General features: G+C 37.5%; 1 protein-coding gene across 6 annotated transcripts in view; it reads left to right on the forward strand.

Annotated features, from left to right (window-relative positions):
* Positions 1-21,063, forward strand: part of wwc3 (WWC family member 3) — a 54,422-nt gene that overhangs the window by 2,942 nt on the left and 30,417 nt on the right. For all 6 annotated transcript variants that reach the window (XM_067459756.1, XM_067459759.1, XM_067459754.1 and 3 more), the window contains exon 2: positions 20,467-20,576. In XM_067459756.1, coding sequence (XP_067315857.1) covers positions 20,467-20,576 — 110 coding nt within the window. The remainder of the gene's footprint in view (positions 1-20,466; positions 20,577-21,063) is intronic.

The following is a 21,063-nucleotide window of genomic DNA, read 5'->3' on the forward strand; positions in this document are numbered from 1 at the left end:
TCAACAATGGAACTTCTGAATCAAACATCAGAGTTAATGTGCTACATAGCTTCTGAATCTGATTATATCCTATTTGTCCTGTCTTTTCCTAAACTTAATAATTAGGTTTACAACTGAATTTAATTTTAATTTACATTACATTACAATCTTGGCCATTGTGGACTTTATTGAATCTCTCAGCACCGGTTAGTTTGAGGGTCAAATTTTTGTGTAAGTGTAAGCCGTATGTTTTTATTAATTAAATAAATATTTGATTTTAATAATTTTATTTCAAGTGTTGATCATATTTAGTTTTGTTTCATGCACATTTGACAGTAAAGAAATCATTTTGAGTTGTGTGTTAATTAACACCTGGTCTATTATATTGAGCTTAAATATTGAAAGAAAAATATTCTGCCAGAGAAATTGAGCTTGCACTTCTTATCTAAGAAACAAGACGTAAAATTCATCATTTACTCACTCTCAGAGTTGTCCCAAACCAGTATGACTTTCTCTCTTCTGTTAAACACAAAATAATATATTTTGAAGAATGTCAGCCAACAGTTGATGGGCCTTATGGACTTGAATTGTATGGAAATAAAAAAAATATAAAAGTCAATGGGGCCTGTTTAACTGTTTGGTTACCAACATTCTTCAAAATTCTCTTTTTTCACTTTTGGGTGAACTATCCCTTTAATGAAGTATAGTCATTTCTTGGAACTAAGAACAAACAAGGCTATAGAACATTAGAATAGAATGAGAAATATGTAAACTGACAGTCTGAACTATATTTTTTGAAGTTCCAGCTTTATTGCCTTTTACTTTGTGCTTGAATTTATGGATGTTTACTGTAGTTTTTTATTTATTATTATTTTTAAGTTTATCTGAGGCACTGCTTCATAGCACTATAATCACCGGTGCACCCTACCTAAAAGCAACTTAATTTCCTCAGAATATTTTTTTATATAATGTAATAATTGAGTTGATGCATAATAATTGTTAATGAAATGTATATTCTTCGAAAGAGAATTTTTCTGAGGAAATGAAGTTTCTAATGGGCATGATGTACACCCCTGCCTTGTTTGAGCATCAAGTATGCCCCAATGAACATGAGTTTACAGGTTTTCAGGCCCAGTGACGGCTTGTAGTGAAAATTGGAATCAGTGTGTGAATTCACTGCACAGTCACCTGGGAAACCACTGAAGCTCCTCTGTGAAACAGGGCCATCTTCCAGCACCTACCCCTCACTCTTTAACTGCATGGTACCATTTAGTTCTCTTTTATATGGGCAAATTGAAATCCTTCGTTGAAATCCTAAAAGCACAGAATGCTAAATACCCAAACCTGCCTTTTGCCTCTTTATGTTGTCGTGTTTGCTGGTAAGCGTCCTTTAGGAAGAATCTGTAAAATTTTATCATTCTTAGCTGGGTGTGACTTCCATTGAAGAAAAAAAAAAGGTAGAAAAATTATTCTGTGGTATTGCTTTTCTGTGATGGCTTGAAATTGTCACATGACTTCAATGTGAGCAGCAAACCTCACAGTGCTGAATGTGCAAAAAAGTCTACATTTTAGAATTTATCTCTGAAATTTTGTGACAACATTAATATCTTTCATCTCTATAACATAAAAGTTTTATACAATTATTTTCAGGATTGTCTTCAGTGCTTTAGTTTACAAGAGGGGCTTTGCGGCAGGAAGGGCGCTTCACCTCAGCAAGACAATAGTCGGGTAAACAGCGAATATTGCCTGCGTCCGTTTGCCGTAAAGACTGTCCGCTGCGTGTTTTCCTAAGGTGACTCCCTAAGAGTCCGCTCTATTTCGTCCACTTGCTCCGTCGTAGTTTCTGTGGCGAGGCTCTTGTGACTGTGGAATGAGTGCAATGTCAGGCATGCTTACACTAATGCCTGAGGGACTCTGCCCGTGATCGGCCATAGACAAAGCTGCCCAATGGAGGCAGCAGTTCCCACGTGTCTTCCCTCCCTCCATGCCCAGGCCCCAGCGGCTCTCCCTTTATTCTTTACAGGCTCGGTTATGCAATGGCCACAGCCAGGCCTGCCGCTTGGCAAAGGGAAGCCTTTATACGTGGTCACAAAGCACACCAAATTCAATTATTCTGGAAAGTGGAAGCCGTGTTGCCAGCGCCAAAAGGTTATTTACATGAGCGCAAACCCCTCAGTGCTGTTTTGCTTCCCTTGGTGTTTTCATTATGTCGGTTAAGGGAGGGCAAGTTTTTTGTTAAAAGGGGGTTGGTGAACATGGCTTTTGTTTCATGTGGAGTGTGTTTGTTTGGAAAGTTTCTTTACCGAATTGACAACAGTTTGTTTAGATACTGTGTACTCCATTTATTGTCATGGGCTCTATGATGAGCGATTTCAAACACATCCTTGTAAAGGCACAGGGCGCGAGCAGGTAAAGGTAGCGTGACAGCGACGATCTATTCAGTTAATCAACTCAATTTGCATGATAGGAGGAGGTGTATACAGCAGACTTAACTCTTGCTAATGACAGTTTTCCAGCATCCCTCCACCCCATCTTCCCACTCCTAACTGGGGTTCTCTGGGTTCAGGCCAATTTCCAAGCCCTCTCCTCGGACAGCACGCCAAATACGCATAACTTTACTCCATCTGAATATGTGTACGTGTTAACTCATGATTTTATGTATTTTTTTCTTGTCTGATTGGTTATTGTGGCATTATGGGCATTACCTAAGGTCTGATTGGTAAAGCCAGTTAGGGCAGCATGCTGTCAAGACTGGCAAAAAACTAAAACTATGGATTTGAAGTGATGCCAGGAATCCCTTTGATCATGAAAATAAAGTGCAAAATGTGCAGGACCAATTTGCGATATACATTACATTATAATGAGAACAGTGTTGCAATATAATGCTGTAAATTCATTGTGCATTTCCTGTGTTTTATTGTTGTTGATATGGGAAGAGCGCATCCACAATGGGAGTTACACATTCAGACATACACGGTCAAGTTCATGTGCACATTTGCGTCCTTTTGTGCAGATGCAAGTTGTAATATTAATTTAATGTTGGCTATGTCTGATTAATCTCATATTGTTTGAATGTTTGTTTATTTACCTGCTAGCAAAGCTCTTCAGTGTTCATTCACTCTTCAAGGGTAAGTTCACCCAAAAATGAAAATTGTCATTAATTCCTCACCTTCATGTCGTTCCAAACCCGTAAGACCTCGTCCATCTTCAGAACGCAAATTAAGTTCTCTCATAGACAGCAATTTAATTACCACTTTCAAGGCCCAGTAAGGTAGTAAAGACATTGATAAAATAGTCAATGTGACTCCAGTGGTTAAACCTTAATGTTATATTTTTTTTGTGCAAAAAACAAAATACAATAACCTGTTCAAACAATTTCTTCTCTTCTGTATCATTCTCCTACACAGTTTTCACTGTTACCACAGTGCAACGCTTCTTAGTTCTACGTCAGAATGCTGGCTTACCATTAGCCGATACTGTTCATGTGAGCACCACGGTGCATACGTGTGATGCTGATGCAGGAGTTAGCCTATAGTGAGTCAGTGTTCTGATGTAGAACCAGGAAGCTCTGCATTTTATTTACAACGTAAACTGCGTATACGCAGTTTACAATGTTTTTTTATTACCTTAATTTTAATTATATTACATCAATATTAATTATATTGATGTCTTTGGAGGGGTCTGAGGTCTCTCGGATTCCATCAATAATTTAATTAGTGTAACAACAGCGCTCACCCTAAATAAATATAACTTCATACAGGGCAGGCCAGGCACTAGGACATTCACAAGTTCAAAAGTAGAATTCTAAAACAGTGAATCTAAGCACTGTACAGTTAAAGGTTCTCTTTAAGAATGACCTCACTGCTGACTTGATCTTATAGCTAGCACTCTTTGCACGTGTATTATTTCAGGCTCATATCAACACATCATCATATCGACAATGTAATATTTGTAATAATTACAATAATATTGTGCACTAGTTGAAATCTCATCTCCATTCCACTTATATATTCAATTTGAATCTGTATAGTCTTAATGCCAGCTAGTGCGTAATAAGTGCAAGCTGACAGTATCAGTAGTTTTTGAGCGGTGTCAGTGACACTTCTATGTATCAACAAAAAGGTTGCTTTCATTTAATCTAATATTTTAGGTTAAAGAGAAACTTTTATTTTACGTTCACTACCATTTAGAAGTTTGGGGTTGGTAGGATGTTTTAAGGGTGCCTATAATGTCCCTTTTTACAAGAAGTACAATACATCTCTGATGTCCCCAAAGTGTGTATGTAAAGGTTTAGCTCATAATACCCCACAGATCATCATGAAAATCGGACCCACAAGAATACGCAAAATAAGGGGCGTGGTCTTGTTGCTCTCCCTCATGGAGAAGAGCGCGCATTCAGCGCTTGCATCTAAGAGGCGGGACCTTTCCGGGCAAAGCGCTAAGCTGCTGTCCAATCACAACCCAGAAAGTGCTGGCCCAATCAGAACTCGTTACATATTTCTGAAGGAGGGACTTCATAGAACAAGAAAATCATCAGGCCGTTTTTAGGACAGAGAAAACAGCGGTGTACAGATAAGTAAATTGTGTGAAAAATACTGTGTATTTTTTACATGCGAAACATGAACTCGTCTTATATTGCACACTGTAAACATAATCAAAGCTTTGAAAACACACGAAGAACGGGACCTTTAATGTGTCGTGATCACTAGCGCCTCAGCTAAAGCTGCTCGTGAACCGATTATCTCTTCCTTCATTGATAAGCATGAAATAAACATGAATGAACACTAAAATAAATGTTGTTTCAACCACGGAAAGACGTCAGTACACACACCGTTTTCAAGTTCAAGTCCACCAACGTTAATATCTCCTGACTGTTTTGTCAGACAAACCGGCAGATTTGGCGATGTGATTGGTCAGATCACCTGTCAATCAAACTCGCGGTGAAGGGTGAATTAGAAGATAAAATGGACAAACTACGACCTGCTTACCTGGCGTAACTCTGTTGCTTTTAAATGTGCTATATAAATAAAATTTGACTTTTAAGTCTTACTTTTCTTGTTTACAGACTTAAAGACTAAAGACTATTACCAATTAGTTGTAAATATAGAACTGTTTATTCTTAATGATTGTTCTTTGCAATTGTATGGCTTACCATGTTTCATTCAGAGCTTGTTAATCCTGATATAACTTTGTTAATAAAATAAAAATATTGAAAGAAATCTTCATAATCATTTTTAATATGGCAATTCTGCCAAACTGATATTCTAACTAGCTCATAAAAAAGCATAGTAGCTCAAATTTTGGTTAAAATGTAAAGTTGCACAGCAGGATAATTAGTTACCAAAAAAGCATGTTAAGAATCGTTTTGGGAATCGGATCGTTACTCTCGGAATCGGATCGGATCTTTAAGTGCCTTAAGATTCCCAATCCCACCCCTATTCGTTCTTGTTTTGCTATTCTCTCTCAAGTTGACATCTGAAGGGCGGCGCGTGTGACAAACGTGTATGTGTGTAATAGTTCATCAATCGCAGGTGGTTGAAAAATAAATAAATCATTGTGTTCGTTTGATAAAGACGTTTGCTGTGATCGAGAAAATAATTCTGGTTGCTGCTTCTCTCTCATGTGAACTGAACTGACAGGGGAGCTTAAGCTCATTAAATATGCAAATCTTATCCAATCCTAGCCGTGGGCGTTTACTTCGTCTTCAGTGCGGCACGCCCACCAAAACCCAGCGTTCAGAAGAGAGCCTCAAAACCAGTGTAGAGAATAGCCTATTACTTATTGATGATGTTTTTGAATGTAAAATCCACACGAGCGTCATTAGTTGACCTCAGACAACAGTATAAAAAATTTAAAAGCCAGTTCATGACACCTTTAAGTAAAAAAAAAAAAGGAAAAAAAAGTGAAATCTCAATCAACCACCCATTTAACATTTTAAAGTTAGGATCAGTAAGATATTTTAAAGAAAATGAAAGGTGATAGAAATCTCCTGTACACTCAAGACCACAAGGATGACAACATCTGGTTTAGAGTAATATACATCAAATTGGATTCCTACTTTAATTGACCATTAATTAACTTTAGTAGGTAGACACCATATTTAATTTGATGTTGACTTGTTTCCAGTAACCAGAAAACTCCAAACAGTTGCTAAAAGTATAATGATTTTTTCATTGCATATTGATTGAGGGGGTTGAGCTGTGAGCGAGAGTATCATCTGATTCCTGTTGTCTCACTGCTCACTCGTGTGTCAGCGGTGTAGCTTTTGGTCAAGGCTGCACGTCCTGTTGTTTATGCAATATTTTTGGACAGTTTGTTCTGCCACTAGTATCAGATCCATTTCAGAAAATTATGAACACAATCTGATGAATGCATCTTAGATTTAATTTCAACCCTGAAGAGTTGTGAATTTTATTACAGGAATTAACAGAGATGTGTGAGCATGAAATCAGTGTGACATCAGTGATATCGACCATACAATATTTCAGCAGGTTTGCATGTCTTCCAGAGGAAGGATTTTCCTATTAAAAACTGTCTGAATATAAGCATGCCAGGTGCTCTCGGTCACACACAGGTTATGCCGATCATGTCTGGAATGCTAGCTTAGCAGGATGTACCAAACTCGTCAGGGCCGTTTACAGAGGAATTTTAATGCATTGCTGTCTGAAGATCATCATGTGCCAAAAAAATCGAATTCGCCACACTTTATCCCAAACTAATATCAGACACATTCACCCTCAAGGAGAAATTATTCAACAAGCTTTATTTTACCATTACTGGAATTTGCTGTACGTCATGTTGGAACAATGTCAGATGTTTCTGATCATTTTATTAGTAACTGCATTTATCAGCAACCTTCTTTTTTTTGTTTTGGTCAATCTTTGTGCTAGACTTGCACACAAACTGCATTGCATTAATTTCCCAAAATGTAATTTGTGTGAAAATATATTACAAAGTCTGTAAACATGACCTTCAATACAGGCCAGAGAAGGGTCACTCTGAATACGGACACAAAGAGGAGAGGACAGCGAGGTTGCGCAGAGAAAATACTGTACCAGGCACAACAAGCTCACTGTTCGCAATGTTCAAAATATTGGAAGAAAATATATTGAATTTAGGTTGAAGGTTTAAATTAATATCTTTCTGAAGGGAACTGACTGCCAGAACATTTTTAATGCCCTTTATTTCCCCTCTTACCTCCATATAATGTGTAGTGTTTAAGCGCAGCACTGCTTTGTTTATAGCGTTAACCAAGAGAAATCTATATCGCTGCTGTTCTATAAGCGACACCTACTGACAGAGAGGGAATTTGCATTTTCATTTAATTTGCATTTCTTGTCACATAATTTTACAAAGCTAAAGTCAAACCATTCTGTTTTTGCTTTAAATCTTAAAACTATGCTATTCAGATTGTGATTAAAATGCAGTGGTTGCCTCTAATTTTAAATGGTTTGGCCTGTAAATATGTATATTTACAGGCCTTCAAGGCTAGCCCATTCATACAGGTTAGAAACAACTTGGATGACAGAATTTTCATTTTAAAGTGAACTATCCTCTTAAAGGGATAGTTCACTTTAAAATGAAAATTCTGTCATCCTTTACTCAACCTCAAGTTGTTTCTAACCTGTATGAATTTCTTTCTTCAGCTGAACACAAGGCAAGCTTTTTTGAAGAATGTCAGTAACCAAACAGTTAACTTCAGCATTGACTTCCATAGTAAGAAAAAAAAATACTATGGAAGTCAATGGCTCCAGTTAACTGTTTGGTTACTGACATTCTTCAAAATATCTTCCCTTGTGTTCAGCTGAAGAAAGAAATTCATACAGGTTTGAAACAACTTTAGGGTGAGTAAAGGATGACATAACTTTAATTTTAAAGTGAACTATCCCTTTAAACGTACAATTTTCCTCTATTTCTGTGCAGTCCTTCCTGTCTATCATTGTCATGCTGGGAAAGTGATAGCAGGGATGGCTGTATCTAAATGTGTCAGAATGGAAGTTCTTAAGCAGAGCTACTTATAGTCAACCTATTTCTATAAGATTCTGTATATAATCATAGGAGGAGACGCCTGTCCTGTGCTGTCTTATGCGCTCAGCTGCCCGGACATAAATGAACAACATAATTGAAATTCCTCCCAAAGTTTTGATACTGTCTTTTAAACTGAGAATGCAATTTTTAGATTGACACTTGTGGATCCCAGCATATACATAGCACGCACACTTATGCCGTTATAGGATCAGGATTAGCTTGGCCATAAGTATCTTAGAATTTATAGACTGCCGCTGACTGTGTTGTTATATTCATTTATTTTATTGTTCTGTTTTAGTAGATTTCCTAATATGGTGAGTTCCCTGGTGAGGGTAATGATAGAGTATGTCACTTGGAAGGAAGTACCTGCTGAGGTTGCATGTAGGGGTGGGTGATATGACCAAAATCTTATCACAATAAGAGTAATTTTATTTTGCGATTATATGTATCATGATATATTTATCTTCATTTTTACCGAAATTTCTAAATTCATGTCAACATGTTCAATATTTCAAACTAATGCTAATACTAAGTTAAAAAAAGCAATAAAGCGTCACATTTTTTAAATTTCAGTACCGACCATATCGTGGTTGGTACTTTTGACAACACTAGTTTGATTAACATTATATTATATTAAGCTGCTGTCACCTTAAGACAGACAACACAGATCCAATATACTCATGTTTTTTCTTTCTCAGTTGTTACTTTCAATTAAGATGTAAATTGTTGTTTACTTGCAAAGTGCATGGTCACTGACACGTAAATATGTGTATTTAATATTGTTTAAGCCCAATCATTTAGCAAAAAGCATATATCAGTTAACATCAGTTCTCACATGCTTTAAGAACAGCGGCTTCATGTTGTGTGTCGCTCAGACAGTGTTGAGAAATAGTCTCTTAGATGGCATGCATATAGAAAATGTATAGAAAAATGTTTGCCAAAGGATTTTTTTTGTCTAAAGGATACATAACACATACAGTTTCTGCCAGTCTTGTGTTCAATATCTTCAGTACCTATAGATTAGTATTGCATTCTTCATATCTCTGAAGAGTCTTTAGTTTTGATCATATTTATAAAAGACAGATACACTGTATTGATTCTTTCTGAAAACAGCCAAGCTTGTGCATACAGTGGGCGGAGCTAAAGAGTAACGAGCACGCCATAGACTGTAAAAAAATATGGACGTAGTGTCCGTGACGTCACCCATAGGATTCCGATAAGCCGTTCTGAAGCTTAAAGTAGGGGTGAGCTGGGCGTCGCCATCTTGCGAGAGAGTCATTGCGTGTCACTGCCGGATAACAGTAAATGGGCAAAAAGGTGGGATGTGGGCGGAGCTTAGGTGACGCAGTGACTATAGACGGCAGATAAATGGCTATACACCTGTAACCACGCCCTTAATTATGCAGAAATGTAAGGCTTTATATAATGTAAACGAATGAGTTATAAAAAAAATTCACCCCGCTCACAGTTGTCATGAACGGCAAAATTAGCCTTATAGGCCAAAACCACAATTTGTACCAGGCTGTAACCATGTTTTTTTCTGCTGTAAAGTTGAGAATTTTACCATGGGGCTCAATGAGATTCTGCTCCCTTCTGGAGCCTGTCCCTAGTGGCCAGTTGAAGAATTGCAGTTTACATTACTTCTGTATTGGTTTCAAGAGAGATCGCGGGAGGTTGCCGCTTGGAGCACAAAATACATCATGGCATTATCTCTAGATAACTTTTGATTCACTATATGTTAGTGTTGTTAAAAATTATATGCATTTACGTGCCAATTACCAACAAAACAGACATTTGATGCAGTTTCACTCACCGCCTGTGGTTTCAACTTATGTTATGTTAAAACTATATTTATAAACAAGTAAACACACTTGCAGAACTCCGTTGCTGCTCTGGAAAAACAAACTGCATCCACTGTTCCCTTAACGCTGGGTTATTTGGGAAGCTGAACAAGGTTTTCTTTCTCTCATAACCAAAAACCTACTTCTTTAGTGACAGTTGATTTTGTGGACTAAAAACAAAATGACAGCGGCTCCCGAATGAAGCTTGTTGATGGGTGTGCTCTTGCTCTTGCTCTTGCTCTTGCTCTTGCTCTTGCTCTTGCTCTTGCTCTTGCTCTTGCTCTTGCTCTTGCTCTTGCTCTTGCTCTTGCTCTTGCTCTTGCTCTTGCTCTTGCTCTTGCTCTTGCTCTGTCTCTGGTTGATGTGTGCAAGCGCTTATCTGGGAGAAGTGCCTATACAAGCAATACCGCCCTTTATGAAGTCATACAGGGCAATACGCGAAAAAAAAAAAAACGTTCTGAAACTTATTTGGCACAGAAATACTCTGTACTCAACAGGTTTTTTTTGTTTTTATAAATTTTGGCAGTGTTTAGAATGACAATCTAACTCTTTAACAATGTAAATAAGTCAGAATGCATGAAATAGCATAAGACTTCACTTTAAAAATGCATGCAAATGATAAGCTTTCGTGACTGCAACGTCACGTGACCATAACCACGATCGAGATGATAGTCCAAATTTCTCGGTCATGTTTACTGGTATATCGCCCACCCCTAGTTGCATGAGTCATAATTTAGCAGTGTCTGAGCATTTCCATTTCTCTTAAAAACCTTTGGTTTGTAGAGTGGTGTCATGTTTTTTAACAATGGAATACTATAGTGGTAAGCAAGCCATTAAACAATTAAACGTAAAACCGCAAAGGAGAGGCCGCGCTGTGCCATGGCGACAAGTTGTCTAAACGAAGGCTGTGAATTAATTAAGCCAATAAAAGGTCCTCGTAAAGTTATACAGAGCTGATCAGCCCACATGAAAGGTGACATCTGTAACAGCAGCTTGCAAATGAAAATGCTTCTTAAAACATATGGTTGCCAAAACAAAAGTTCTGCCACTGGATGTTGCAGAACCAAGAAAGAAGTGCTTGGCGCTCCAGAGGCATTAAAACTCTGCCACCAGGCTACTATAATTAAGTTTATTTGGGTATATTATTTTTAGAGAAACACATTCTTGACGAGGAATGCAGAGCCTGTTGTTTGGGAGCATCTTAATTTGCAGGCGGAATGCTGGACTGGCTCTTTGTTGTCGAGAACAGCTCAAGCTGAAGAAGCGACAGGGTGGATGTCCAGACTAGGCCTGGACCATCAGCCCAGACTCCAGTTACACATGCCTTTCCCACAAGGGTAAAAGTGTGTCGTTCCGGATGGAAATATCTACTGGGAAACATCAGGGAGATGACATGAGAGTGAGAGCAGATTATTATAGAATTTGCAACACTCGTGCATCTTGTGCTAAATTGTTTTTGATTTGTAATTTTGGCCTGCACACCCAGAGTGCATCTTTGACATTCCTTGTAGGAGGATTCCAGAGTAAAACAACTCCCTGAAGAGAAGACAATCCCAAAAAGTATACCCCGTCAAGTTATTTTAATTTTAAAAGCGTTCAGAATATGACCGAGGATATGTTTACGTCTAAAGCCAAATGATTTCCTCCTGCAGACTGATGAAGTAACTAGCTGGACTTTTAAAATAAGGTTTTAAGTGGTGGAATTTTCATAGTACTCCAAATTGTGCTACATAAATGGCCTTGACATTCATTCTCTGTTTGGTTAAAAAGTTGGGACGCATTGCATTTCTCAGAGTGTATTTGAGAAATTCCCAAGTCTTAAAATAACCCATGGCCCCGTAACTCTTTTTCTTTCTGCCGATGACGGGTTTTGGGATTCAGCCCGTTAAACACTCCGAGACCTCTCCTTCTGGCAGAGCTGCTTTCCTCTCTGGAAGAAAAGGCGTGGTATGGGAAGATTAGCTCTCTCAGAGCACAGAGGGTCTCTCAGGAACTGAAACAAAACACTCGCTTGAGAAACTTGCAAGTAACTTTGGTGCTGAATAAAGTCTGAGGGCAAAGGAGTTTTGATGAATGTTCTCTGTCTGTGTATGGAACTAAGCATATCATTGCTCAGGCCTGTGCTTTTGTTGGTGGCACGTCTAGGGAGCAACAACATATCTGCATTAAAGGTCCCGTTCTTCGCGATCCCATCTTTCAAACTTTGGTTAGTGTGAAATGTTGCTGTTAGAGCATAAATAATACCTGTAAAATTATAAAGCTCAAAGTTCAATGCCAAGCGAGATATTTTATTTAACAGAAGTTCCCTTTCAAAGCCTACAGCGAACGGCTGGATTGGACTACACCCCTGCACTTCCTTCAGGAATGACGTCACTAGAACCGTTTGTTGACTAACCCTCCGCCCACAAGAACACGCAAAATAGGGGGCGTGGTCTTGTTGCTCTCCAACATGGAGAAGAGCGTGCATTCAGCGCTTGCATCTCCCCGTTATGGTAAGAGCCCGCCTTTCCTTTCCGGGGAAAATGCGCTAAGCTGCTGTCCAATCACAACACGGGAAGCGCTGCCCCAATCAAAACTCGTTACGCGTTTCTGAAGGAGGGACTTCTTCTTAGAACAAGGAAATCATCAGGCCGTTTTTAGGACAGAGAAAACAGCGGTGTACAGATAAGTAAACTGTGAAAAATACTGTTTTTTTACACGCGAAACATGAACTCGTGTTATATTGCACACTGTAAACAGAATCAAAGCTTCGAAAACACATGAAGAACGGGACCTTTAAATATTGGTGCCGAGAAATATGACACAATGGAGTAAGCCGTGGTGTATATTCATCTCCATTCATTATGGAGTCATTCAGTGATTCATTATGAGAGAATTTATGTGTATGCAGATTTCAGAGCTCAGCTTTTGGGATCTGGTATTCTTTTGTTTTTAAAAGCACTGCAGAAAGAGGAAACTGACCCGAGGTTCCTGGTGAGAATGCAGGGTGGTCCTATTTCCTGTCAGAGGTCCACGTCTCACATTATGTCCAATGTTAAAGTTTGTGTGAGAATCTCAACTACATGGTGCTTGTTTTTCTTCTGTCCTTGGGAGAGTTCGATAAACCTAGTAGGAGACCTGCTGTAAAGCTGTAGTTCGGGTTTAGGAAATGGACATCATGCTTGTGTATGTAGTGTTTCCTGCTGTGTTGTATTGTGGGAAGTGAGATGATTGTGGTTGAGTCTTGGTGTATTTAGAGGCCTTCAAGGCTAGCCCATTAAAGCTAATGCTTTGACTTGTTGAATGTGAATATAATGGTTTTATCTTATATGACTTTTTCCAGTATGATAATTTCCTTGTATAATTCAAGGCTCTAGCTATATGTATAAAACCGTTTTAAATGGTATGCAGTAACCACAAATTCACAGTTCATAAAGGTGGCAGAACTGAGGCTGACATTTATTTAAGATCATACATGTGATCTAAATATAAATAATCAATGAAATGCATATTTTCATGTTAGTTAGTTGTTGTGCTTATGATGGTTTTAATAAAACTTGGCTGTCTATGCAGTAAACGAGAAAAAGATATTTAAAATCAGCACTACGTGAAAGGTTATGGAGTTTCTTTTTGCCCAAACTTCAACACCCATTCTGAACTTTTGATTTTGGCGCTACCGCTCTGTTTATATGACTCTCTGGGCAGGAATTTCACCAGCAAAATGCATTTTGCATCATCCAGTGGACTTTTGACAGATCAGTGGCTTTTGTTAAAACTACAGATTGAACTTCTGCATTTTTGTTTTTCAAATAATAAATGTACAAATGTTATTTAGCAAATAAACTGATATCTGGGTGCAGGTGATGCAATGAAAGAGTACACATTTACTAGCAACACTGTAACAATACAAAGCTGTTTAAAAGTTTGTGAATTTACCCTTAAATGCATTTGTTCAGGCAAACTCTGAACTTTTACATAGTTGTTCGTTGTTTGTTAAAATAATTTTTCCATCCAAGTCCATGTTCAGAGATTAAACAAGCCGTTTGATTGTCCACTTTTAAGGCCAAGTGCACACTACAAGACTCAAGCTTGTCGCCTTTGATGTTTAGAAGTCCTGTACTATCACACCTTTCAAATCTGTGTGGTTTGTTTCATGATTTTCACTTGCTAGTCTTGTATTAAAGGAGGGACTTGAGTCATATCCAGAGAACAGACTTTTCTTGTCCTCCTCTACACCTGGCATGAACATGCATTTAGTTTTGTATCCGGATAGTATCTGAATCATTTTAGACACTTGCGCATTACATGGGAGGGTAACTGAAATTGATGACGAGCTGTTGAGTTATTAGAAAAATGATGAACCCTCGAGGTGGTAATATGGCCGCGACATGGGTTTGCCTTATTTTTCAATGTGCTTCGCCTTATAACTTTGCTCCGATGACCTCATAACATTGTTCAGATGATTTATTTAAAAATATTTGTCTGGAACTTAAAAAGCTCTTGTGTGCAGGACTAATTTCTTATGCATCTAATCTGAAGCCTCCGTTGATAATTCCAAAACACCATTAAATTAGTGACATTAAGTTTATCTTCTCCAGTTACCTCGCTAGAAATGTCAGGTACAGCTTTTAAATTGTTAATCTATTTTACTGATCAAATCTCCAGAGCAGCGCTGACAACACGTATCTGTGTGTGTTTGTGTCCGCAATATATGAGTGTGCATTGTGGCAAAAAAAAGTAAAAAATAATTTGTTGTTTTTATTTGAAGATCGACGCAGTCTACAACCCTGTAGTATAACAAGTTTTAAAAACCTTTTGGAGTGCTATTACGCATCTTCTGAAAGAGTACAGAATCTCTGGATAAAAACACAGCCCAACAAGAAGCAGAAACAAACGATAGGAGCATTTCTTACATACGTAAGCTAGCTAATATGATCATAAAACATCAAACCGCATATAAATCATAACTACCTAACGTTTCCGAATGAAATGCCAAAACAAATGTCGACTGTGAAAACTTTGAGGATGTTGATAAACGTGATCGGACATCCTCTTAGAAATAATTATTGGTTTTCTCAGCTTTTTGTTCAAAATGTTGCCTTTTTGAATGACTGTTAATGAGACCATTTAATGAAATTGTTTAAAAAGAATGCATGAAAGTTCTTGTTTTGTTTTTGTTTAAAAGAAGAGGCTCTATTCTTTCTTTTGATATCTTGTATGTTCAGTTTTTCATAGAAAAAAATATCCTGGGGGCCATGAAATGCTGCAAAAAATAAATACATAACGTGGACAGGGAAAGATTTAATGTTGTCAAATGTGATCTTATCATGATCTAATCACCTTAAAATGCATGGTTTAAATGCTATAGAGACAAAGTTTTTATTTTTATTTTTTTGGACTTGGGCCTTAAGCAACCTAGCAACCATCCAGTTCACCCTTGCAACCACTTAAAACTACCAAAATTGTGTTTGTGCTGGCAAAAACCATTGTAAATTTTTTAAGGAAAATACATTTTCATCAATCAACTACTGGTTTGAGCTGCTAGTGTTAAAAATAGACACTTTGTCTTAATCTTAATTAGGCTTAAGAATAATGTCAACTGGTGATTCGGAATGTCAATGCCCCTTTTGTTTTTTTAATATTCCCTTTCAATGCAGTGTGTAATATAGCTGTTTGTGAATGTAAATGTTCCTCAAAGTTGTAAAGTCAAAAGTGCACAATAAATAGTTATTGTCCTCTGAAAGAAAGAATCAGCTCAGAACCATAACGCAGTGGGATATGAATTACAGATGACTCATTTAGATGGTTCAATGTCACTAGATTATACATTTAAATGGCCACTTTACAACCTGTAAGTATGAATTTTTATTGACGTGTGTTTAAAATACGCGTGTTTTATACTGTTTAAGTTTCCTCTAACCGGCTAACTCACGTTTTTACTGTCTTATTGAAATTTTAAAAAATCAGCTGTGAGCCACTTTTACGCCAGAATTTAAAGATAAAGGATGGAGCAAGATTTGTTTTACAAATGTTAGTGCTCGGCTATATGTGCTGCTATTGATCCAGTTGCTGCATGTGCACCGCAGTAAATTAGAAATATTTTGTTATATTTAGTCGAAAATCAGTTTGTGAATGGACATGTTTGTTAATGCTGTAAGGGGTAGACCAATCATAACTTATTGGCCAGATGGCCCAGTCTGAGCGGAGCAGGCTCGCTGAAATGAGCGATTCAGACAGAGAGACTGATTCATCCGATGAGTCGTTTGAGAATCATTGAAAAATGTGGTGATGCACAATGTATATTAAGAGAGAAGTTTTTTTTTTTTAGTCCTTTGATGCAGGTAAACCTGTTGTAGGAGACCTCCAAAACAAAATTAGGAGCCTTTAAAATGGTATACTAGGGATACCACTTTAACAAACATTGTGCATTTCATGTCCCCTTTCAAGCAATATTATAACCCCGCTAACAAACCCATTCATCTGTCTTTCAAAGCACTGAGATAACAGCACTGCTTTCTGGGCTTTATTCCAGGATTGACATAGTTCTTACAGTAAGAATTTGATTGGAGAATAAAGAGATTTTTGTAGTTTGATGACATGATTGCCACAGTGCATGTGTTTTTTCTTGTATCTAAGCTATATATTTGTATTGGCTTGTGTTGGAACCATTGTGATCAAACTGTCCTTTGTCTAGGTGTTTTTTTAAGACATGACGAACGTGCCTCAGCTTTTTTAATATACTCTCCTTTTCATATTTTTGGATTGTCAAGGAATTCCAGTAAAGTTCATTGTTATGTATCATTTGAACAAGAATATTTAAATGACTGAATAAATGTTTTCTTTATTTAAAATATACAACATTTAAAAAGTTTAATACGTACATGATTGTAATACTCTGAGAGGCATTTGGGAAATAAATTTTATTTTACTTTTTTTTTTTTACTCAATGTGGCTTAATGGAATGTGTTGCATGTACAGAAGTTGTCGGCAGACTAGTCTAGCATAACCAGACCTTTGACTAAATGGCACAAAGTCTGGTTTACATCCCAGGTTTTCCTGGCCAAGAACTGCCCACATAGACTGGAAGAGACTTTCTGCCTGTCACATATATTACATTTATTAAATTAAATTACGTTTTATATGGTATTTCTTCATTTTACTGGCTGTTTTAGCATGCTGAGAGCATTTCCATGTTGACATATTTGTCTATCTTGTGTTTTACACTGTTTTGTGTACAAACTCATGTAACCTTGATATTTCCATGTCTCTTGTTGGTCTAAAGATTGCATTGAAATCACTGGGATTGCATCACTGTTGTGATATCATTGGGATTTTGAGGCCATTGCTAAGTATTTCCACCTCTCAGTGCTGAATGCCGAACACTTTTTCACATTTAAAATAGATTTTTCTTGTGTAGTGCATGTCCTCTGTTCTCAACCATTGTCAAACTTGCCATTCACGTTGGGTTTTTTTTTCTTCTAGTGAAAAAATCCAGAAAGTCATATATAACGTAAATCTTTTGTTTATGAATACCTTTGTCCGGTTTGCAAGACATAGCCATAGGATGCCAAAGACTTATGTGCTAAAACTGCTTTAAAAAGGGAGAATTAAGTGATTAACTTCACTAATTATGATGGTGTGTCAAAAATGTGTTAATGATGGTAATTCCAAGGGGTCATGGAATTTCAGCATTCCTCATGGGTCCCTCCTCTCATGTTTCTCGTGCCTTCACAACACTGAGACTTTATGTAAGACTACAGGCCAGCCTGTACATTTTTCAAAATTATCCAAATGTTTTGAAAGTGAAGCACGCAAGACTTGATTAAGTGTCCTGATGTTCAGTAACGGAGACAATTTCTGCGGGGTTCCTTTGGGAAACGAATACAAATAACAAAAATCATAATGCACAAGACATTTCTGACTGATATCTGATTGAAGTCTGACATTTATTAATTTCAATTATTTATTTTATTTTGGAATAAATTTTGCTAACTGTTTACAGGTTCCACAACTTCCCAGGAATTCTTTTCATAACCCTGCTGTTATCTGACACAGACGGAGAGAAGGGTCAGAGCACACAGACAGTCCTACTGCGCACCTCAGGGCAAACAGGGGTTAAGTGTTTCGCTCAAGGGCACAGTGACAGGGATTTGAACCTGGAATCCTCCTGTGCATGCTTTAAAGCTCTTCCCAACATGCCACCAACAAAAGAAAAAAAAGCTGATGGAAAAAAGCTGCAAAGTTCTTTTGAAAACCAATGCAGCACAAAAAGAAAGTTAAAATACTTCAGGAAATGTTTAATTACCTAGACATTATTCAACTAAACTAACTTCAACCTGATCATGTTACCTCACCAATAAAAGACTGCACTGTTTTTTGAACCGCTAATCATGGTAATACTATGGTATTTTATTAATACCTTTGAGTACTATGTGACATAACCTTTTTAAGGACCATCGTCTATAGTTTTAGTTCATTGAGGTTGAGCAGTTTTTTTTTTCACTTTATATGTCAGTAGGTGATGGGTGATTTGACTGTTTTCAGTACCAATTTCAGTACCATAGCAAAAACTACTTTATTTTAGTATTTTTTATTTTATTTTAATATTTATATTTTAACTATATGAAGAAAAATATTAAATTAATTAACATTAATTATTAATACATTATTATGTATGTGGCCTTCAAATATTGTTGCTATTAAATAGACATTATGTATATAAAAAAAAATCTAATGAAATGGAAAATAAATATAAGTGGGAACAGAACAAGTGGCAGATCTTTTAATAGACATTATGTATTCAAAAAATCTAATGAAATGAAATAAAATGGAAAATAAATATTAGTGGAAAAAGAACAATATTTTTTACTTGCACTACAAGACTTTAAGGGATAGTTCGCCCAAAAATTTGAATTATCCCATCATGATTTACTCACCCTCAAGCCATCCTAGTTGCATATGAAGATCTTCATTCATTGTGCCAACACAATCAGAGTTATATTAAAAAATATACAATTTCAAGTACAAAATATTACATCCGTTCTATCCATCATAAAAGTAATCCATACAACTCCGGGGGGTAATAAAGGCTTTCGGAAGCAAAGCAATTTGTTTTTGTATGAAAAATATCCATATTTAAAATGTTATAAACTAAAATATCTAGCTTCCGGCAGACTTGCAAGTTGACTAAAAGAGTAACCCCTGGCACGTTCTAGGATTAGCTGAAGCTTTGAAGCCTCTTACGGTTCAAACAAAAAGGGCTGGGCAACAAACTCAAGCTCCTCTTCTCTTATATCAATACTCTGGCATATCTCTTAAAAAATTCTCGATTTAGACTTAATTCATAAGTCTTAGTTCAGACTGGTGCTTTATTTTGCTCTATCCTCTGCGCTTCCACCTTCATCAATACGTCATGTCAAGTCAGGTTACTCTTTCGCTGTAAATTGATGACTGTTTGTCGGAAGCTAGTTATTTTCGTTTAGAAAGTTTTGCAGAGGTAGCTTTGAACTCATTCACTCGCTCTAGAAACATGACAGTGATTGGCAAGAATGCTGCTGCAAATGCATGGTAAAAAGACACTTACACTCTTCACAGAACATGAAAGCAGCCACCTATCAACAGGTACCAAACTGACCTGATACTTGGTGCTTACCAGTACTATAGAAAGGCTTGTATCGTTACATTTTTGACTTTGATCGACTTGGTACTGAAATACCAGTACTTTTGACAACACTAATAAAAAAATCTATCATTAGTTACATCTTTAAAAGGATTCCAATTAAATCACATTACAACTATACACATTCAGACAGACATCCATGGTGGTTACATCACCACTTTCAAGCATGTTGCGTCCTGAGCGTTGCGTTTTTAAGAAACCGTGTGAAGTTAAAAACACGTAAACTTTTCAAATCTGTCACATAACCGCTGCATTCTATTCCAGTCCGTTGTGCTCTGTCCAGCTGTTTTCGAGCACAAGAACGAATCCTTTATAAACACATGATCCAATCTGGGTCAGGTCATCCTAAAACCAGCCGAAATTTTTAGTACCAATATTTCCAGCATTGACAATTCGCAGGAGATATTTGAAGAACGTGATTTGTTTTAGAGCTTTACATTGATGTGGTTCATCAAAAGTGTGAAATGTGATTTGTGTGAGTATCCAGTGTCCTGGATGTGTTTGTGGGCTGTGGGGCAGGCCTGCTTTCTGCTGTGTGGAATGTGTTTATGGGCCGTTTCTTCCTGCAGTGCCTATATTACACACATTTTTGACCCGGGGTGAGGAGATCAGTAGCTGTTGACTGACTGAACACACATTCATTAGAGATCTCAAGGAATGCTCCAAATTCTTCAAATGTCCGCCGCACAGCTTTGTTCGTGCCAATGCGAGTCTTTGTACAAAATCGTTTTTGTTTTGTTTTTTTTCTACACATGCTTTTTAGACACCCAGAAATGCATGAGCCATAACTCTATAAAGCCATAACGGCCATAAAAAATAGCCAAAACATCTTTGCCGTTATAATGCTCCAATTCCAACTGGCCTGTTAAAGACTAGTTGACTAGAATATTCCTGTACAGTACAGTTTTAGGTGTTTTCGACACTTGTGTTCATTTTGGCATTCTGTCTCTGTCCCTGTAGGATTACCAAGCCCCTGACCTTTGCCGACTGTGTGGGGGATGAGCTTCCGCTGGGCTGGGAGGTGGTGTATGATCAGCAGGTGGGCATCTACTACATCGACCACATCAATAGTAAGTTCAGCTCTTTAGTTCTAATTTTAAATGTCATATTTTACACATCTTGTCTATCTAGACATTTCTTTTGAACTAGAGCTTTCAATTGGTGCAGTTATAGCCTAATGGTTAGAGAGTTCGAGATCGCGGGTTTGAGTCTTAGTACTGGCAGGAAATGTAGGCAGTGGGAGTGAATGAGGAGCATTCTCTTCTGTTCTCTTTAACCACAACTGAGGTGCCCTTGAGCAAGGCACCTAACCCCCAATTGCTCCCCGGGCGCCGCAGCAAAAATGGCTGCCCACTGCTCCATGTGTGTGTTCAATACTCACTGCTCTGTGTGTGTGTGTGTGTGTGTGTGTGTGTGTGTGTGTGTGTGTGTGTGTGTGTGTGTGTGTGTGTGTGTGTAGCACTCGGATTGGTGAAATGCTGAGCAAACATTCCAAATATGGGACACTATACTTGGCTACACGTCATATCACACATCACATTTCTGAGTAATTAAATA

Source organism: Pseudorasbora parva, chromosome 12 (genome assembly GCF_024679245.1).
Source record: "Pseudorasbora parva isolate DD20220531a chromosome 12, ASM2467924v1, whole genome shotgun sequence".
NCBI classification, from domain to species: domain Eukaryota; kingdom Metazoa; phylum Chordata; class Actinopteri; order Cypriniformes; family Gobionidae; genus Pseudorasbora; species Pseudorasbora parva.